The 16305-nt window shown below is 32.0% G+C and overlaps 2 protein-coding genes across 5 annotated transcripts; one reads left to right on the forward strand and one right to left on the reverse strand.

The window, feature by feature from the left end:
* The first annotated feature begins 6504 nt into the window (after positions 1 to 6504).
* On the forward strand, positions 6505 to 7776 carry LOC107929919 (uncharacterized). The gene is made up of 2 exons (XM_016861457.2): positions 6505 to 7056; positions 7148 to 7776. Exons 1-2 carry the CDS (start codon positions 6734 to 6736, stop codon positions 7590 to 7592), a joined length of 768 nt encoding a protein of 255 aa, XP_016716946.2. The 5' UTR covers positions 6505 to 6733; the 3' UTR covers positions 7593 to 7776.
* A 932-nt stretch (positions 7777 to 8708) lies between these two features.
* On the reverse strand, positions 8709 to 16111 carry LOC121219233 (LRR receptor-like serine/threonine-protein kinase ERECTA). 4 transcript variants are annotated; one of them, XM_041097024.1, is made up of 28 exons: positions 15998 to 16111; positions 15382 to 15471; positions 14923 to 15061; positions 14689 to 14760; positions 14466 to 14537; positions 14306 to 14377; positions 14136 to 14207; positions 13976 to 14047; positions 13770 to 13841; positions 13583 to 13654; positions 13423 to 13491; positions 13262 to 13333; positions 13102 to 13173; positions 12876 to 12947; positions 12644 to 12715; positions 12499 to 12570; positions 12339 to 12410; positions 12160 to 12231; positions 12014 to 12085; positions 11857 to 11928; positions 11701 to 11772; positions 11188 to 11256; positions 11028 to 11099; positions 10841 to 10914; positions 10424 to 10552; positions 9904 to 10251; positions 9414 to 9784; positions 8709 to 9339 (listed from the first exon to the last, which is right to left on the reverse strand). In XM_041097024.1, the coding sequence occupies exons 1-28, from the start codon at positions 16035 to 16037 to the stop codon at positions 8968 to 8970; spliced, it is 2997 nt and encodes a 998-aa protein (XP_040952958.1). In that variant the 5' UTR covers positions 16038 to 16111; the 3' UTR covers positions 8709 to 8967. The 4 variants fall into 4 exon arrangements, with proteins under 4 accessions (XP_040952958.1, XP_040952961.1, XP_040952959.1 ...); XM_041097027.1 differs by lacking the exon at positions 15998 to 16111 and adding an exon at positions 15927 to 15975; XM_041097025.1 differs by lacking the exon at positions 15998 to 16111 and adding an exon at positions 15603 to 15904.
* Positions 16112 to 16305: the final 194 nt, after the last annotated feature.

The raw sequence follows: 16305 nt of genomic DNA on the forward strand, positions 1-16305 counted from the left end.
TTGTGTAGCAAATGTGTATGAATTGTACCATCTATTCATTCAAGTCTCAAAGTCATTCGATATTTCATTTTGAGAAGATTTTGGTCAAATTATTAGATCTATTAATCGAAGCCTAAGTCAATCTTTTAAATTTACTTTTTTATTTTATATTGGGTAAATTTATCTAAAATCACTAAATTATTAATAAGTTTATGTTTTGACTATTTTAACTTCAAAAAGTTACAAAATAGTTACTAAACTACTTGAAAGCTGAGTCAATGGGTTGTTGAAATCATTGTTATATGACATTCTCTATCCTTACACTAATCGAAAGCTCTTCTTCCCCTTTTCTTCCACAGATTATTTTTTTCATGAGACAGTTTTGAACATCACAAATTTGTGAATCAAAATCCAAGTAAATTTCTTATCCGATCTTCGACATTGATCGTCAAATCAACTTCGGTCTAAGATATATTCTTCTACTCGTTGATGAAGACTTGATCCACTATACGGATTGTCGAATCGTTGCTTAAAGCTCGCTAGCTAATTTTTTTTTTAACGGAACTCAACCCAATAATTTTAAAAAAATATATCCTAATAATTCAACGACTTAAATAATCGAATAATTCAATAAATATTTTTTAACTTTATAAAATAAAGTAATTAAAACATAAACTTACACCTCTTTATTTTTTATACAATATATAATTTAATTTATATGAAAATAAGTGATTTTGTTTCGCTCATATTATCCAAACTTTACCATTAATTTGCAACTAAAGTGATTTTTGGTTGAAGAGAGTGAAGCAAAAGGGTTTCAATGTCGGGAGACAAAAATAGACACTTTGATTGATTCCACCCACCACTTCGTGTTTTGTAAAGCAAACCACTGAATTTTTTTAAAAATATATAAAATAATTTAATTTAATTTAAATCATAGCTGTAAGGATTACGACACTTAGCTGTTAATGCTGTTGCTGTACTGTAATTAATTTCTATAATTAATTCAACCATTCTTTTATTAGGGAAAGAAAAGAGAAGAAAGTTACTTTACAGTTCACATATTTTTCATTTGGTTTAAATGGAAAATGTGGACGTGGATAAAAGACTACAGCGTTTTTAGAAGGTTTTCAAATGCAATTTTACCAATTTAGGATAAATCTTTTGTGGCTCAACATGGATTAACTCATTGCGAATATATAAATTTTAAGTACGGTTTATAACATGGTCTTATTTTGCTTTTAGTCCTTGTACTCTTTGTCATTTGAAACTTAGTCCTACTTTAACTTTCAAAATTTTTATTTTTATTTTAATAATTGAAGTCCAGTTGATAATATTGCCAAATTACTACCATTAAATTGAATTATACGGTATCTTTAAAATAATAATAAAATTAATATATAATATTACATACGTGGAGAGCGAATATACGTTTTTCTTCAAATTAAATGACTAAATTATCAAAATAAAAACTAAAAATTAAATTTTGAAATGTACCAAAAGCATAAGAAATAAATTATAATTAAAACATATGTTGAAGATTATTAAATTCAAAAAATAATAAGAATAAATAAATACAAAGTCTAATCAAATCACATTAAATGTCCACATAATAATACATTAATGTATATGTATTTGTTGTTTCCTCAAAGAGGGTTTCTCTTATTTTCTTTACACCATGTCCCTCTATTATCAGCAAAGGAGGTTTTCAACGGGCAGTATGGGTAAGTTTTTATGTTTTCACTAAGTTATTCGAAAATTTTTATTTAAATTATTATATTATTTAAAAGTTTTTATTTCAGTTATTGGGATGTTATTTTTTTAAGTTTTATTAGTGAGTTTTAAGTAACGATTTGGCGATTGGTACAATAGATCAATACCCATTGATGAGTAAGAGAATATATCTTAGATTTAAGTTAATTTAATGATTAGTGTTAGAGATAAAAGAAAAAAGTTGTTTGAAGAGAAAGAGAGCTTTCGATTGTTACAGTCAGTGCGAACAGAGAATACTATATAGCATCGATTTTAATAACCTGATGATTCAAATGAAAACTTTTGAATAGTTCAATGACTAATTTGTAAATATTTTTAGTTAAGTGACCAAAACGAAAACTTACCCGTAGTTTAGTGACTAATGGTGTAGTTTACCCTAAGAATTTTTAGTTGATCCAATTTTAATTGCTCTTAATTTAACTATATAAATATTAATATGTAAAAACTTTTAGTATTCTACTTTAGAGTAATCATTTGACATATCGCCTGAAATTTTCTAGACTCCACGAATGGGTTGAGAGTATGATAAGCGTTCAATTTACTTATATATTTATTTTTAATTTTTTACTATACCTTATAATACACTTGTAAAACCTTCAATTCACTTATTAAGGTCTTAAAAACTCTATAAACGATATATCAAATAATTTCCTTTTTACTTTATTACTTTCTTTTCTTTTTTGATCCTTTTTGTCAAACTCAATAGACAATGCCTAAAAGTATTCATAGTCCATTCTCGGCCTATAAATAGAAGGATAATGCGCTTCAGTACACTCAAACCCACGTCCTCATTCATTAACAATTATACTGATACCAATCGAATTAAAGACTCAATCATCTAACATTCTCTTATTTAACATGGAACAACCAAATAGTTTATATAATAAATATAGTGTTTTAAATACGTTTCATTTTATTTTTATTTTTTCATATTGTATTTGAATTATTATTATTATTATTATTATTATTATATTTTTATACGAAAAAGAGAATGTTTGATGTGGACAGAGATCCCTTAGTGGATAAGATGTTTGGTTGTATTTGATAATATATGAAGAAGATAACCTTTAAATTTTAAAGATAATGTTTGGGGATTTGGGAACTTATTTTATTTTTATTTTTTAAATATCAAAGGTGGCTGCTTCTATTCCTTTTGTCACCTATGAAGGGAAAATTTTCCCATAGGCCGATATTCATAATTACTACATTAATATTATATTTATACATATTAATGTTGATATGACATTTTCTAAAATAATTATTAATTACTTGATATTTATTGTTCAATTTAATATAAATATTTAATTAAAAACATATACTTTAGTATTCAAAGATAATAATATTAATTTTTAGTGTTTAATTTGAGTTATAGAGTTGATTTGATAAAATACATAATTAGCTAACAATATTAGACAAATTAAAATTAAACAAATTTACTATTAATACTAATTTTATTTTATTAACAAAATCATAAAAATTCAAACCTAATTATACGAGTAATTAACTTTCAATAAATCATTCTTAAAATTTAAATTAAATACTAAAAAATTAAGAATATCAAATGATATATTACGTCATAATAACTTATATATTTTGTTGATACAACATTTATTAAGAAATTGACTATTAATGCGCGTGACTATTACATTTTGTGAATAGGGTAAACGTACATCGACTGTGACTCATCACCACGTGACGGACAAAAGAATAAGACGTTAATGCAATTGATTTTAAACTTAACCGTCACCCGTCAGTGCCCGAAAAAATAATAATAAATTTTACCGTCTTCCTTTTTTTTTATAATTATTAATTACAAATTAAATTAGTATTAAACATATTGGCCGGTGCGTGCCTCAAGCAAGCCGCCTACTATAACTGAGTTCCAGCTGACTTTTTTCTTTATTTCTAGATAAATATATATTAATAATGCTTTATCAAAATTTTTAATTTAGCATTTATATGAAAATAAAAAATATCTTTTTAATTTGATTTTTCAATGATTTTGGTTAATTTCACAATAAAAATATTGTTGTTATACCCAAGTAAATTAATTTGTACTAATATTTTTTTTAGATATCATTTTCTTTTTACAAGAAAGACTCTACGTTAGCTCTCCCCTAAAAAGAAAACAAATATCGAATGATTAAAGAATGTCACGTGCTACACTCAAATTAACTCTAAGCAACATAAATGTTGCACATGGAGGCATTTCTTATATGACACAGGCTATTGGCGAAGGCCATTTTATTTGTATTTATTTGTCATTTGTACTTTTAATTTTTTAATAAATTTGTTTCATAAAATTAAATCGATATTGTTTGTATTTATCCTTAACAATTTTTGCATACAAAGCAAAATGTAAGCTAATTGGGTTCATTGAGTACTTAACATTTAACTAATATTAAGTTGAATTATGTGGTTAAATCGTAATGCGAGAAGACAACTTATATTAGTAGGTAATCTAAAAAGTTTGTAGTCTAATGAATTGAAATTGAGCAAATTGGTTAAGTGACTATTATGTCATCTATCAAATCAAATTAGGGAGATTATTTATTTTGAGTATCAAAATAGTTAACTCCCAAAAGACAGAGATAAAGATGTAATTGTTTATATTGACAATACATTAGATAGGACCCAAGTGAAATTAATCCTAAATTCATTTATGGAATAATTCACTTGTGACATTCATAATGCGACTTACCTTAATGTATTAAAAGCCTAAGTTCAAATAACTAAAGAACCAAAAGCTGATACGTTGTGTATACGACTTCTATATGACATAACTTCGTTTACAATAGTAAAATTCGTAGCCTAATTAAAGGTAAATTATATCCTCTCATTAACATTACATGATAGATGAAAAAGTGAAATAAGATGTAATAATTACCATGAGATACAATAAGATCACATTGGATGAACATATTTAACCCAAAGAGATAAAACATATATTGTAGGAATAACACACTTATGACAAGGTTATTTGTCAAGTATCTATAAGTTACTAGTCATGATACTTTAATTGAATGAATCCATAATCAAATGATATCGCACTTAATAGACGAAGAATCAAAACTTATCACAAATTATTTGAATCCTAATTATATGTCCAATTGATCCCTCCGTTAATTCAACATAACTCAAAACGAATTGCATGTAGAATTGATATTATGGAATGGATGAGAACGATGATTGAGAGAAATAGATCATATGTATCACTATCCACAGTGAATAAATTTTTTTACTGAATATAAAAAGAAAACTTTAAGGATTAAATTAAAATTTTAAAATAATTATTTAATTCATTTTAATTAATAAAAATAAGGACTAAAGGAATTATTAAGTATATCTAAACCAAATCCTTAAAGCAATTGATTGCAAAATGTTCTTATCAAAAAGGAAGATTAGACATAAGGGAGACAATCATCTTTTCTATATTCTTATCCAATCCCTTCCCCCCCCCCCCCCTTCCATACACAATAAATTAAATTAATTAAAAATTATTATTAAAAAAAAGGTTAAACGCGTGGTCCCACAAATATGGATAAGGCTCGCCATGCCCAAAGACCCTCATCATTGCCACGTCATATATATCCATATCCACCACCTTGTTTCTTAATACTATTCCACGTGGCACGCACATCACCAATAATCTTTCAATTAATGCAGTTTTTATTTATTTTGATTTTATCACTTTTTTTCCTTATATGTATATATCCTCAAATCTTTTTTATTAGATAAATAATTAATCAATAATTGAGATTTTGGTCTAATTTCGATTTTAGTCACGCTACTATGATGCAATTTGATTCTTAGATTTTTGTTTCACATAATTTGGTCCTTGTATTTTATAATCTTATTATTGGGTCCAAACCGATAACATTGTTCGTTTCTACCATTAAAATGATTATGTGAATATTATTATTCGATCACATGGTCAAGTCAAGATAAAGTAAAAATCCAATCTTCCATGCTGAATCAATAATAAATTTATATGTTAGTTGAATACTTAAGTTTGTTTTCAGAAAAATCACTTCATCGTTTTAATTTTAGCTACTAACAATGTCATCAGATTATGTTGAATCAGAATTTCAAAATTAATTTATGTATTCTAATTTGATCAACATTTTTCTCTATATTTTTTTTTGAATTTTGCAATTTAAACCCTAACTCAAACAATAGTAGTTAAATCTGTTAGGTTAAATATTATTATTAGTCTCGTACTATGCATAAGGTGCGAATTTGGTCTCTAATCTCCAATTTGATCATTTTCGATCCCTATGCTCTTTAAAATTTGAAATTTCAATCTTTGCTCAAACAGTAGTCGTTAAATCTATTAATTAAAATAGCGTAACTTTTTCTGTGAGTATTATGTAAAAATAGAACATTGACATGACATTATAAATGTGATAAGATGTTTGTTGTATAAGATTTTAGAGACAACATTATTTAGCTTGATGAACATAATGGTTATCGTCTTATCATGATTGAAGTCTCAAAAATTGGAAAGTATGATGGCTAAATCGATAACTTATAGAATTTGGCCTAAATTAAAATAGAGACTAAATCATTAAGTTCAGCATAGTACAGGGACTAAAACTAGAATAAAATCAAAATTCTTATATGTAGAAAAGCAAGGTTTGGTGCCAACTGCAGACATGGTATTCTGCACACGGAAACACCTGATGAAACCAGCCAATTTTTATTTTTATTTTCAATCGATATGTTTTAAAAAAAAGGAAATTTTTCTGACAATGAGTGGATGAGGATAAGAGTCCCCCACTTGCTTTAATTCAATTCATAAATCCATTTATATATATAATTAACAACAAACAAACAAATCCCCAAATCGAATCAACCCCCATCCCTTCATTCATTCATATCTGCTTTTCTTTACGTTTGTTCATTCGATTTTTTCTTTGGGTTTTCTTTCTTTTTGATCCTTTTGCTATTTTGGGTGGTGAAAGATTGAAGAATTTTGATCATGTCGATCGCGTTGGAACGGATAGAATCGGCGGGGTTCGGGCGGGTAATGAATTGCGCTTGCGATAGTTCTAAATTCGAATCGCCGCCGCCGGTTAAGGAAACGAAGCAGTTGTTATTGGCGGAGACGGCGGCGGTTGAAGAGGAGGAGGATGATTGGAGGGTTTCGTCGTCTACTACGACGTCGTCTTCGATCGGGAAGAACAGTGATGAGGTATCCGGAATATCATCGGACGGTGGTGATTGCGAGGAAAATGAAGTTCAAAGCTCTTATAATGGTCCTTTAGATATGATGAATTCCCTTGAGCAGGTCTTGCCTATGAGGTAAGAAAAACCAAAAACCAAAAATAAAAATCTTTCCTTTTGTTATAATTTATTGATTAATATGCTAAAAAAAATCTGGGTTTTCTTGCAGGAGAAGCATCTCGAGTTTCTACAATGGAAAATCAAAGTCTTACACGAGTTTGGTCGATGCATCATCAGCTTCCTCCATTAAAGACATAGCAAAACCTGAAAATGCTTATACTAGAAGAAGGAGAAATTTATTAGCAATCAATCATATATGGGATAAAAACAGGAGCAAAAAGTTCATTAGACCAATAAGTTCAAGTAAAAGCACATTAGCACTTGCTGTTGCAATGAGTGGTTCAGAGACTGATAGTTTTTCAAGCGCTGGTGAGGATTCTTCTTCAACTTCCAGTCCTAGGTTATTACTACCTCCATTACACCCACAAACGAAAATGGTTTCTTTGTATAATAACAGTATTAGTATTACCCCTTCTTCATCACCGTCGAGTGGTGGCCGGAATTTCTCTAACTGGCGGTCTTTTTCATTGGCTGATGTACGTGAATATAACTGACTGTTATAGTTTTACATGGAGTTTGATATACTTTTTATGATTGGCTCCTCCTTGTTAATCTTTATTTGATGGAAAAAAAAGAGAGAGAGAAGAAATTGTTGGCCTCCACAAGGATTTTTTTGTCAGTCTGTAGTTTTCATTTTTGAGATCATATGATGCTAATGAAGTGTTGATTTCATTTTCCTATTGGTAGCTAAGTTTTTTTGAATCAAAACTTTGATTTCTTGAAATTGATTTCCAATGTGTTTGATTTGTTAGCTATAAATCAATTGAACTAGATTTCATGAATTAACCTGTTAGCTTGTTGTATTTATACACAATGAAGCTTGTTTTTGAGTTCAGTGGCATGATTCATTTTAAAGTAGAGCACATTTGCCAATCAGAAGGAAAAGGAGCAAAAGTGGGTAAAAGATAATCATAGGAGTTAAATTGAATTTTATTTTATTTACTTGAAAAATAAATAAATTTTGTCTCTCTTTTAATTTAGTATTTTCACATATATCATTTTGAGGTGAAAAAATTTTTAATCTTAAAAATAAATGAAAATTTTAACCTTCTAAAGATTAATTTACTCAATTTTTTAGTAAAAAAGCATAATGTAATCTTTTTTTTCTTAGTACAAGAGCTACTAAAATCCTGGCAGCTACCATGTGAGATCTTCTAAATGCCATTTAAGTTTTAAACTTTTACCATGTGAAATCTTCTACATGTATTTGTTTTAATCCTTCATCAAACATATGATGACTTGTACCATAAACAAATTAAAGATGAGTAGTGAATACTACCGGCTTGATGGATCTTTAATTCACCATATTATTCTTTTGAGGTGCCAATCTGTAAAGGGAAAACCCTAGGCGGGTTAAGACATTACCTATGGGACAAAGGCACAAACCCCAACAAGGTTAATAAGATGGTGACATTAAAGCAAGTCGATGGCTACCTATTAAAAGACATGGAACTGATAAGGTCCAGTTAAGGAGGTAGAACACAGCTATGGGTTTATCAGTGCATTATTGCTGGTCACACATATAATGGGGTTTTATGCAGAGCTGAAAGCACCCAACACCTTTCCCCCACCATGCCAGAAACTTGGTTGTTAAATGCCAGAGGTCCCACTTTAGACAAAAAGCCAAAGATTACTACCATAATTTGATATAGTACAGTATACAACCATATGAATTTGTAGTACTATTACTAGCTAGCATCTTTGGGGTTGCTTTTTGCTATTTTTCTCTCTAAGCTGGAATAATTGATACCAGTCTACCAGAGTCTTTATACACAATTTCCCATCATCTTTTTCATCTTTCAATCATCTAATGCACATTCATGAAATATTTTAATTTTGATTTTAAATTTGACGACTTTGGACTTCCGTTCACTCACTGTTTCGAGATATAACCTCTCCGAAGTTGATGAAAAGTTGTGCATCTGAGGTACTCATAGATGGGCAATTGACTAAGTGTGGAGTCTTGAGATTTGCATACTCATCCATGTAAGAAGTGACCTTGGTAGATGGAAGTGGTGCCGGTGGGATTGTGGTTGGTTGCTTTGCTGGGGGTTCCAATGGCCTTAGGCTTCCTAGAACTCGTGTCACTTCATGCATTGTTGGTCGATCCGATGGGTGTCTCTTGGTGCATAGAAGGGCAAGCTGAAAAACTTTCTTAACAGCTCCAAGATCTTTGCAAGTTGCAGTGATCTCCGGATCAATGGTTTCCATGACGGCATCATTAGCAGCCTTCGACAGAATCTGTTAAGAATGTGATATCAATACAGTTTTTAAACTACTTCAAACCCGAATTATAGATGGATATAAAAACTTACCAGATGATGAAGACTGGATTCATTGTCTACAGGTTTCCTTCCAGTTAGTAACTCAAGTAGAACAATCCCATAGCTGTAAACGTCAGATTTCTCAGTCAGGCGAGAAGTGCGAGCATATTCAGGGTCTATATAACCAATGGTGCCCATTACGTATGTAGAAGTGTGAGACTTTGATATGCATAAGCTTTTAGCAATGCCAAAATCAGTAAGATGAGCCTCTAAATCCTTGTCCAACAAAATGTTTGATGACTTCACATCCCTGTGGATGATTCGTGGACTACAGTCATGATGTAAATACGCTAACCCTTGTGCAGCTCCAAGTGCAATCTTCAATCGAATGTCCCAACTGAGAACTTTCCTCTTGGTAGAAACTGCAAGAAAAGAACAAACTTGTAATTCATGACACGTAAATGAGCATAGAGAGAAGCTAAAGAAACACCAAAACATATTCTAACACATGGAACTGGTTTGTTCTTGGAAACAAACTTACCATGGAGGAGATCCCAGAGACTGCCATTTTCCATATAGTCATAGAAGAGAAGGTTCCGAGACGGGGAGAGAGAATACCCTTGAAGGCTGACCAGATTTCGGTGCTTAATACTCCCAATTGTCTCGAGTTCTGTCTCGAATTCCTTCAAGCATTGTGGATAATGAGAGTAAAGCCTCTTGATGGCAACTGGCCTGCAATTCTTAAGAACACATTTGTAGACCGTGCTTGATGCACCACTACCAATTATATACTTCTCACTCAGATTCTCAGTCACCCTCATAATGTCCTCGTATACATGAAGTGCCATATTCATGTGAAGGATCACCAATTTCGGTCTTGAGTAAGTAACTGCCGTCAAGAAGTCCATGAATCAATAACAAGGGCCATAAGTTTCAATAAGGTATCTTTAAGAAAAAGGAACAAAAACTGACTAACAGTTCGCAATAAGTATTTTTATGTACTATATGCTCCGAATCAAGAGGACTTCATAGGTTTACACATAAAGGAGAAGGCAAGGCACCTGGCTTATCCAGTGATCCATCTGGAAAAGGTGTAGGATTGTGCGGGCGACATGCTGCGATCAAGATCATTAAAAGAATCACAAGAGCACCAAGTGCAATGCCGAGGATTGCAGCTTTAGAGATTGAAACTGCATAGATAAGTGAGCACAACAAAATGAATAATCAACCAAAGATAACTGACAGATTAAACATGCCAAGAAAACATTGACCAACTACAATAGGGAATGGTAGTTGCCAAGAACTCCATGCATAGGAGCCAAAACAAACTATGAGGTGGTAGCTCATTGTTTTGATATCCGTTTTCTAGTTCTAATGCCTTTTCAGTTTCTAACTTTAACATCAGCCTTAAAGCTTATAGCCATTCATAGTATCAACGTATAAGATAAAAATACATCACTCTCTAAGGTAATCAATACCTCTCTCCGTGGGATGAGACCCGTGGCATGTAGAAGAAAGCCAATAGCCACAGAGCCCGGGATTTCCAATGAAACTGCAATGAGATGGCAGTTTGAACTCAGCTTTGCTTGCGAAAAAAGGTAGCAGCTAAATATAGCTTTTCAGTTCACGGATATTTGTTTAGAATGCAAACTAGCGAAATCTTACCTGTCTGGTGAGAATCTTGAAAAGTTATTGCTTGTGGGAATATCACCTGCAAGATTGTTATGGGATACATTCCTGCAATGTTTCAAGAAAAGTTAGGGGATTATATAATGCAACCCTAAACCGAAAATAAAGTACAAAATCTAGTGAACCGTCAACTCACAAGTTGGTAAGACTAATACAGTTGATTAGTGACATCAAATCTCCGGATAAATTATTGTTTTCTATTCTCCTGCATTATATAGAACCAGCAGCTTATAAACAAGAGCAAATATTCTATTCTAAGTCAAGACCATATAAGATATTTAGGCACATGAGGTGTTTTGCTAGAGCGTTAAGGTTTTGCGAAGGCCATAAAATTGGTAAAGACTAATACAGTTGATTAGTGACATCAAATCTCCGGATGAATTATTGTTTTCTATTCTCCTGCATTATATAGAACCAGCAGCTTATAAACAAGAGCAAATATTCTATTCTAAGTCAAGACCATATAAGATATTTAGGCATATGAGGTGTTTTGCTAGAGCGTTAAGGTTTTGCGAAGGCCATAAAATGCCACCATTTATTCCAACATGTTCTCATTAATACAGATACAATCAATGGAAGTGTTGTGTATGCCGGCATGTTCTTTCCAACACTTAAAATGTTCGGAATTGGTGCTGAAAAAGTAACTTACAATGAGTACAGGTCCTGAAGCTGTGCAAATTCCCGAGGAATAATGCCTGAGAGATGATTATTTGAAAGGTCTCTGCAATGTAGAAGCATAAGACAAGTACTACTTAAGGCTCTAACCTATTTCTATTTTCATGGCAGAAAAATCAAGATTTCTTACATTTCTAAAACGCTTCTTAGGTTACCAAATTCTGCTGGAATGACTCCGGTCAAATTATTTCTGCTTAAATTCCTACAAGAACAAATAAAGCAATGATAAAAACATTTGCTAATCACTTAAACTAGAAGGTTGTATATGATTTTCCCGATGTACTCACAGCTTCAGAAGGTGTTCCAAATCACCGAGAGATGAAGGAATGGAGCCACTAATTTTGTTGTTAGAAATGTCCCTAAAAACCAAACAACAAATAAGAACAAAAAAAAAATCAACAAAGAGGAAGACCTTATGGCACTTAATACTTACAATGTATCTAAATTCCCGATACGTGAAAGCTCAATTGCTATAAAACCCTTGATATCATTCGAGGAGAGATTCCTGAGATAAAAAAATTCATGATTAAAGCGATGATATTTCTAAGGTACATTATGCAAGATGCTTAGCATTTGAGTCACGCATTTTGGTATAACAAGGCCGAAGCTTACAAATAAGTCATACTCTCTAGCCTTTCAAAAGCAGGTGGAATGGTTCCATTCAACTTGTTTCCATGCACATTGCTGTCATCAAAATCAATCAATCGATAACTACCTTAAAACTGTTCAAATTTAAAAGAATAAAAATTATGGAAATGAGATCAATGCTTACAGGCTGTTGAGATTTGTACAGGAGCTAAGATTTTCAGGAATAGGCCCTTCAAGATGGTTGTTGGCAACATTTCTGCAAAAAGTTGTATCAGTGATTATGGCATAGCTTAACTTATACATTTGAACAACCAGTAGGACTAACATACAGATCAAACAGTTCCGTTAACGTCCCTAGCTCAGGTGGAATAAGTCCTGTAAGATAATTATCATTCAGCTCCCTGCACAAAGCAAACCGATGCTTGAGATGGCTGAAAATTGCTTTTATAGGTATCGACATAACCGATGTTTTATGTGGACAGTCGAGATATAGAGAAGAAGTTTGGCAGAGGCCACTTAGCACCGGAAATATGAAACATAAACAAAGAAAATTAATCTTACAAGTAGTGAAGCTTTGTCATATTTCCCAGCTCAGGAGGAATTGATCCAGACAGTTGGTTACCATGCAAATATCTACAGCATATGGTATATGGCCATCAAAACATTGTTCAAGAATAATACTAGCAGCTGTGTCATTATACTTTGCGTTCCATATTCTAAAACTTACAAGTTGCAATCAGGACTAACAAATGATATTGAAATATACATACAGTAAGTACCTACTTACAATTTTTCTGTGTAGGTCAGATTCCCTAAGATGGGAGGGATGGGTCCACTTAACTTGTTGCAGCTTAAATCCCTGGATAGTATACACAAGAAAACAACCATAGATAAGATTGATAACACGATGAAAAGAGAGAATTCAAATGATGGTTAAAGGCACTTACAATACAGCAAGTGCTTGCATAAGGCCAATAACAGATGGAATCTTCCCAGAAAGACGATTACCTTGCAAAGATCTAACCAGGAAATTGGATATAAAACTAAGTAGTTTGTAGGTACATTGTCATTAAAAAGGAAAAAAGAAGAGGGATTTTCAGGCACGTACAATGTAGCTACTTGCAAGAACCCAATATTGAAAGGAATTTCCCCGGTTAGCTGGTTGTACGACAAGTCCCTACCAATCACAAGAAAGGGATGTTTTTGGTTAACCAATATAGGCACTTTGAAAGCATTAAACCTCATTGAACTAAATGATGAGTACATACAAGACCTGGAAAGCCGTGCAGTTGCCTATATTCTGAGGGATGTTACCAGTTAAACTGTTGTTTCTCACATCACTGCGAACAATATTGAGTTTTAGTTAAAACCGGAAAAGAGTCTTACGTGTCAAAAGACAGAAAGTCAGTCATGAACAAGAAGAAGAAGAAGAAGAAGAATAGTAAGGAAACTTACAAGTACCACAAACCAGTTAGCTGGCACATGTCTGGAGAGAGTGTACCTACCAGATTGTTTCCTCGCAAACCACTACAAAGAGGAAGAAAAGATAGGAATTAAAAGCATCCAAGCTAAGAATTTATGAGAAGATATGATTAGATAGAAATAATAAATCGGACCGTCATACAGTGAAAGAAAAGGTGCAGTAACTATTGTACACTCACAGATACTGTAACACTTCGTTCCAATAGATAAGCCTTGGTATTTCTCCACTCAGTTTATTTTGTGATAGGTCCCTGGAAACAAATATCAGGGCAAGAAAATTCCATCAAAACATCAGGTGAATTATAAGGCAATATAAAGTAATAAGAAGAAAGAACTTACAGAACTTTCAAGTTTGGAATCTGCGACAATGTTGAAGGTATCGGTCCAATTAACTGATTGTTTTTCAGAACTCTGAACAGTCATTTAAAAGTTTCAAATTAGAAGAACTGAGCAAACTGAGAATTAGCAGTAACGCGATATATAGTGAGAAATGCTTCGAATTAACTTACAGGAATTCCAGTTGCCTCAGTTTCGATATTGAAAACGGTATGTCTCCATATAACTCATTAAAAGACAGGTCCCTAATAACTCCAACAAAACAATGTTCAGTTTAACTTACAAGATGCTTAACCAAACTTCAATTGAGCTCTGTTCTAGTAAACTACTTACAGGCTTTTCAATGATGAACAGTCACCAATCTCGTCCGGTATTTGACCAGACAAACGATTTCCTCTAAGGTCACTGATAATTAAAAAAGACACAACCTTTATCAGTCTCAATCAAATTTCATGCATAAGAGCAACTAATATACTTACAGTTTATATCAAATTTCTCATATTATAGAACAAAGATTGGATTTCAAAGAGAAAAGGCAATGAAAAATAAACAGTACATTGTAACAAGGTCCTTGAGCTTTCCAATAGCTGTTGAGATTTCCCCATCAAGATTTAAACCTGACAGGTTACTACAGTACCAGAAACCAAACAAAAAACAAGGATCAGCTTTTAAAAAAAAACTAAACATTTCTGGCAAAACCAAGAAAGAAAATATCTTACCATAAAGAATGTCAATGACCAACATAGGCTAACAAGTGAAAAGAGAAATGAATTATAGTATCAAAACTTACAGTGCAACGACATTGAAGGTGACATTGTCACAAGTGACCCCTCTCCAAACACAGTAATCTGAAGATGGTGTATCTGTCCAGTCATATAGAACATTGTCCACATCTTTAAAAGACTTCTTTATCTCCAACAGTGTTGTTCCTTTATTACATTACATAACATAGGCAAAAGCAAGAAATGTTGGTTTCATTGCAGAAAAAATTAAATTAAATACAAGGACAGACAACATAAACAATCAATCTAATGTTCAAAACCTTTTGGAAGAGAAAAAAACACCAAAAGATTGTTGCTTCAAGCATGAGCCTTAAGCGTTAGGAAACAAGCAGCAAATTTAATCTTTAAATTTTGAATAAGAAAAGTTTGACTTAACTAACCATTATTTTCTTGTATTTTCAGACCATCCAAACAAAACCAGAAAAGGAGACTTTTTTTTATATGAAAAAAGAAAAGAGATCACTTACCATCTTCAGAATCCACAAAAGCAAAACCCAAACAAAAGAGAGAAACCAAGAAGACAAACTCCAAATGAAATACCGATGTCATCATTTCACCTTAAGAGAACACAAAAACAAAACAACCTTAGTTTTTTCAAAACAAAACCACCCAAAAACACCATATCTGAGCCAGAGAGAGAGAAATAGAGGGAAATAAACCACTTTGAAAAAACCACAGAGGAGAAAACCTCTTCTTTTTGAACTCACCGACATGGAAAACGATGATGGAGAACCAAAAAACACACACAGAGAGGAAGAAAAAGCTTTATTTTTTTTCTTATGACACTTCACTGTTATAGTTGATCTTGTACCCTACTATTGTTATTATTTATTTTTTTCATTTTATGCAAAAAAAAATTTCTTTTACAAGGTAAAACGATAAGAAGAAGAAGAACAGCAAAGGACTGAGGGATTCTGGCTCGTTATATCACATCACTCTGCCACATTTCACACACCCTCTTTCTTCCCTATATACATTATACAGTTCCCTCCTAAAGGGAAAAAATACTTACAAACTGTTAAAAAAACACATGCACAGAGAGAGATAGAGAAAGAAAGAGTGAAGAAGAAGAATTATTTTCACATATAAAGTTAAAAAACTCTCTGCCATTTTGCTCTGCCATTTCCCCTGCATACTGCAAAAACACCCCATCTCTTTCTCTCCCTCTCTCTCTCTTATTATCTTTCTTTTAATTTTTTTCTCCATTTAAGGGAATAATAATAGACTAATTCATTCTTACATTATGAAACAAATCAAGGGGTTGTTTTAATTTTTTTTTTCTTATTTGTCATGTTTTCAAGATTAGTATCATTGGATCCGGTAGTAAAAATATCATTACTTTTAGTAAGATTTTTGAATTATTAATAAAAAACAATAATACATTTTTTAAT

This window comes from Gossypium hirsutum, chromosome D07 (assembly GCF_007990345.1).
Source record: "Gossypium hirsutum isolate 1008001.06 chromosome D07, Gossypium_hirsutum_v2.1, whole genome shotgun sequence".
In the NCBI taxonomy this organism is placed as follows: domain Eukaryota; kingdom Viridiplantae; phylum Streptophyta; class Magnoliopsida; order Malvales; family Malvaceae; genus Gossypium; species Gossypium hirsutum.

Excerpts from the sequence above, each read along its gene's own strand:
- LOC107929919 (XM_016861457.2), top strand. The coding sequence starts at position 6,734 with ATGTCGATCGCGTTGGAACGGATAGAATCGGCGGGGTTCGGGCGGGTA. Across the intron at positions 7,057-7,147 it reads GAGCAGGTCTTGCCTATGAG|GAGAAGCATCTCGAGTTTCT; the intron begins GTAAGAAAAACC and ends GTTTTCTTGCAG.
- LOC121219233 (XM_041097024.1), bottom strand. The coding sequence starts at position 16,037 with ATGGCAGAGCAAAATGGCAGAGAGTTTTTTAACTTTATAT. Across the intron at positions 11,773-11,856 it reads CTAAGAAGCGTTTTAGAAAT|AGACCTTTCAAATAATCATC; the intron begins GTAAGAAATCTT and ends TCTACATTGCAG. Across the intron at positions 9,785-9,903 it reads TCTCTGGGATCTCCTCCATG|TTTCTACCAAGAGGAAAGTT; the intron begins GTAAGTTTGTTT and ends CTTTTCTTGCAG.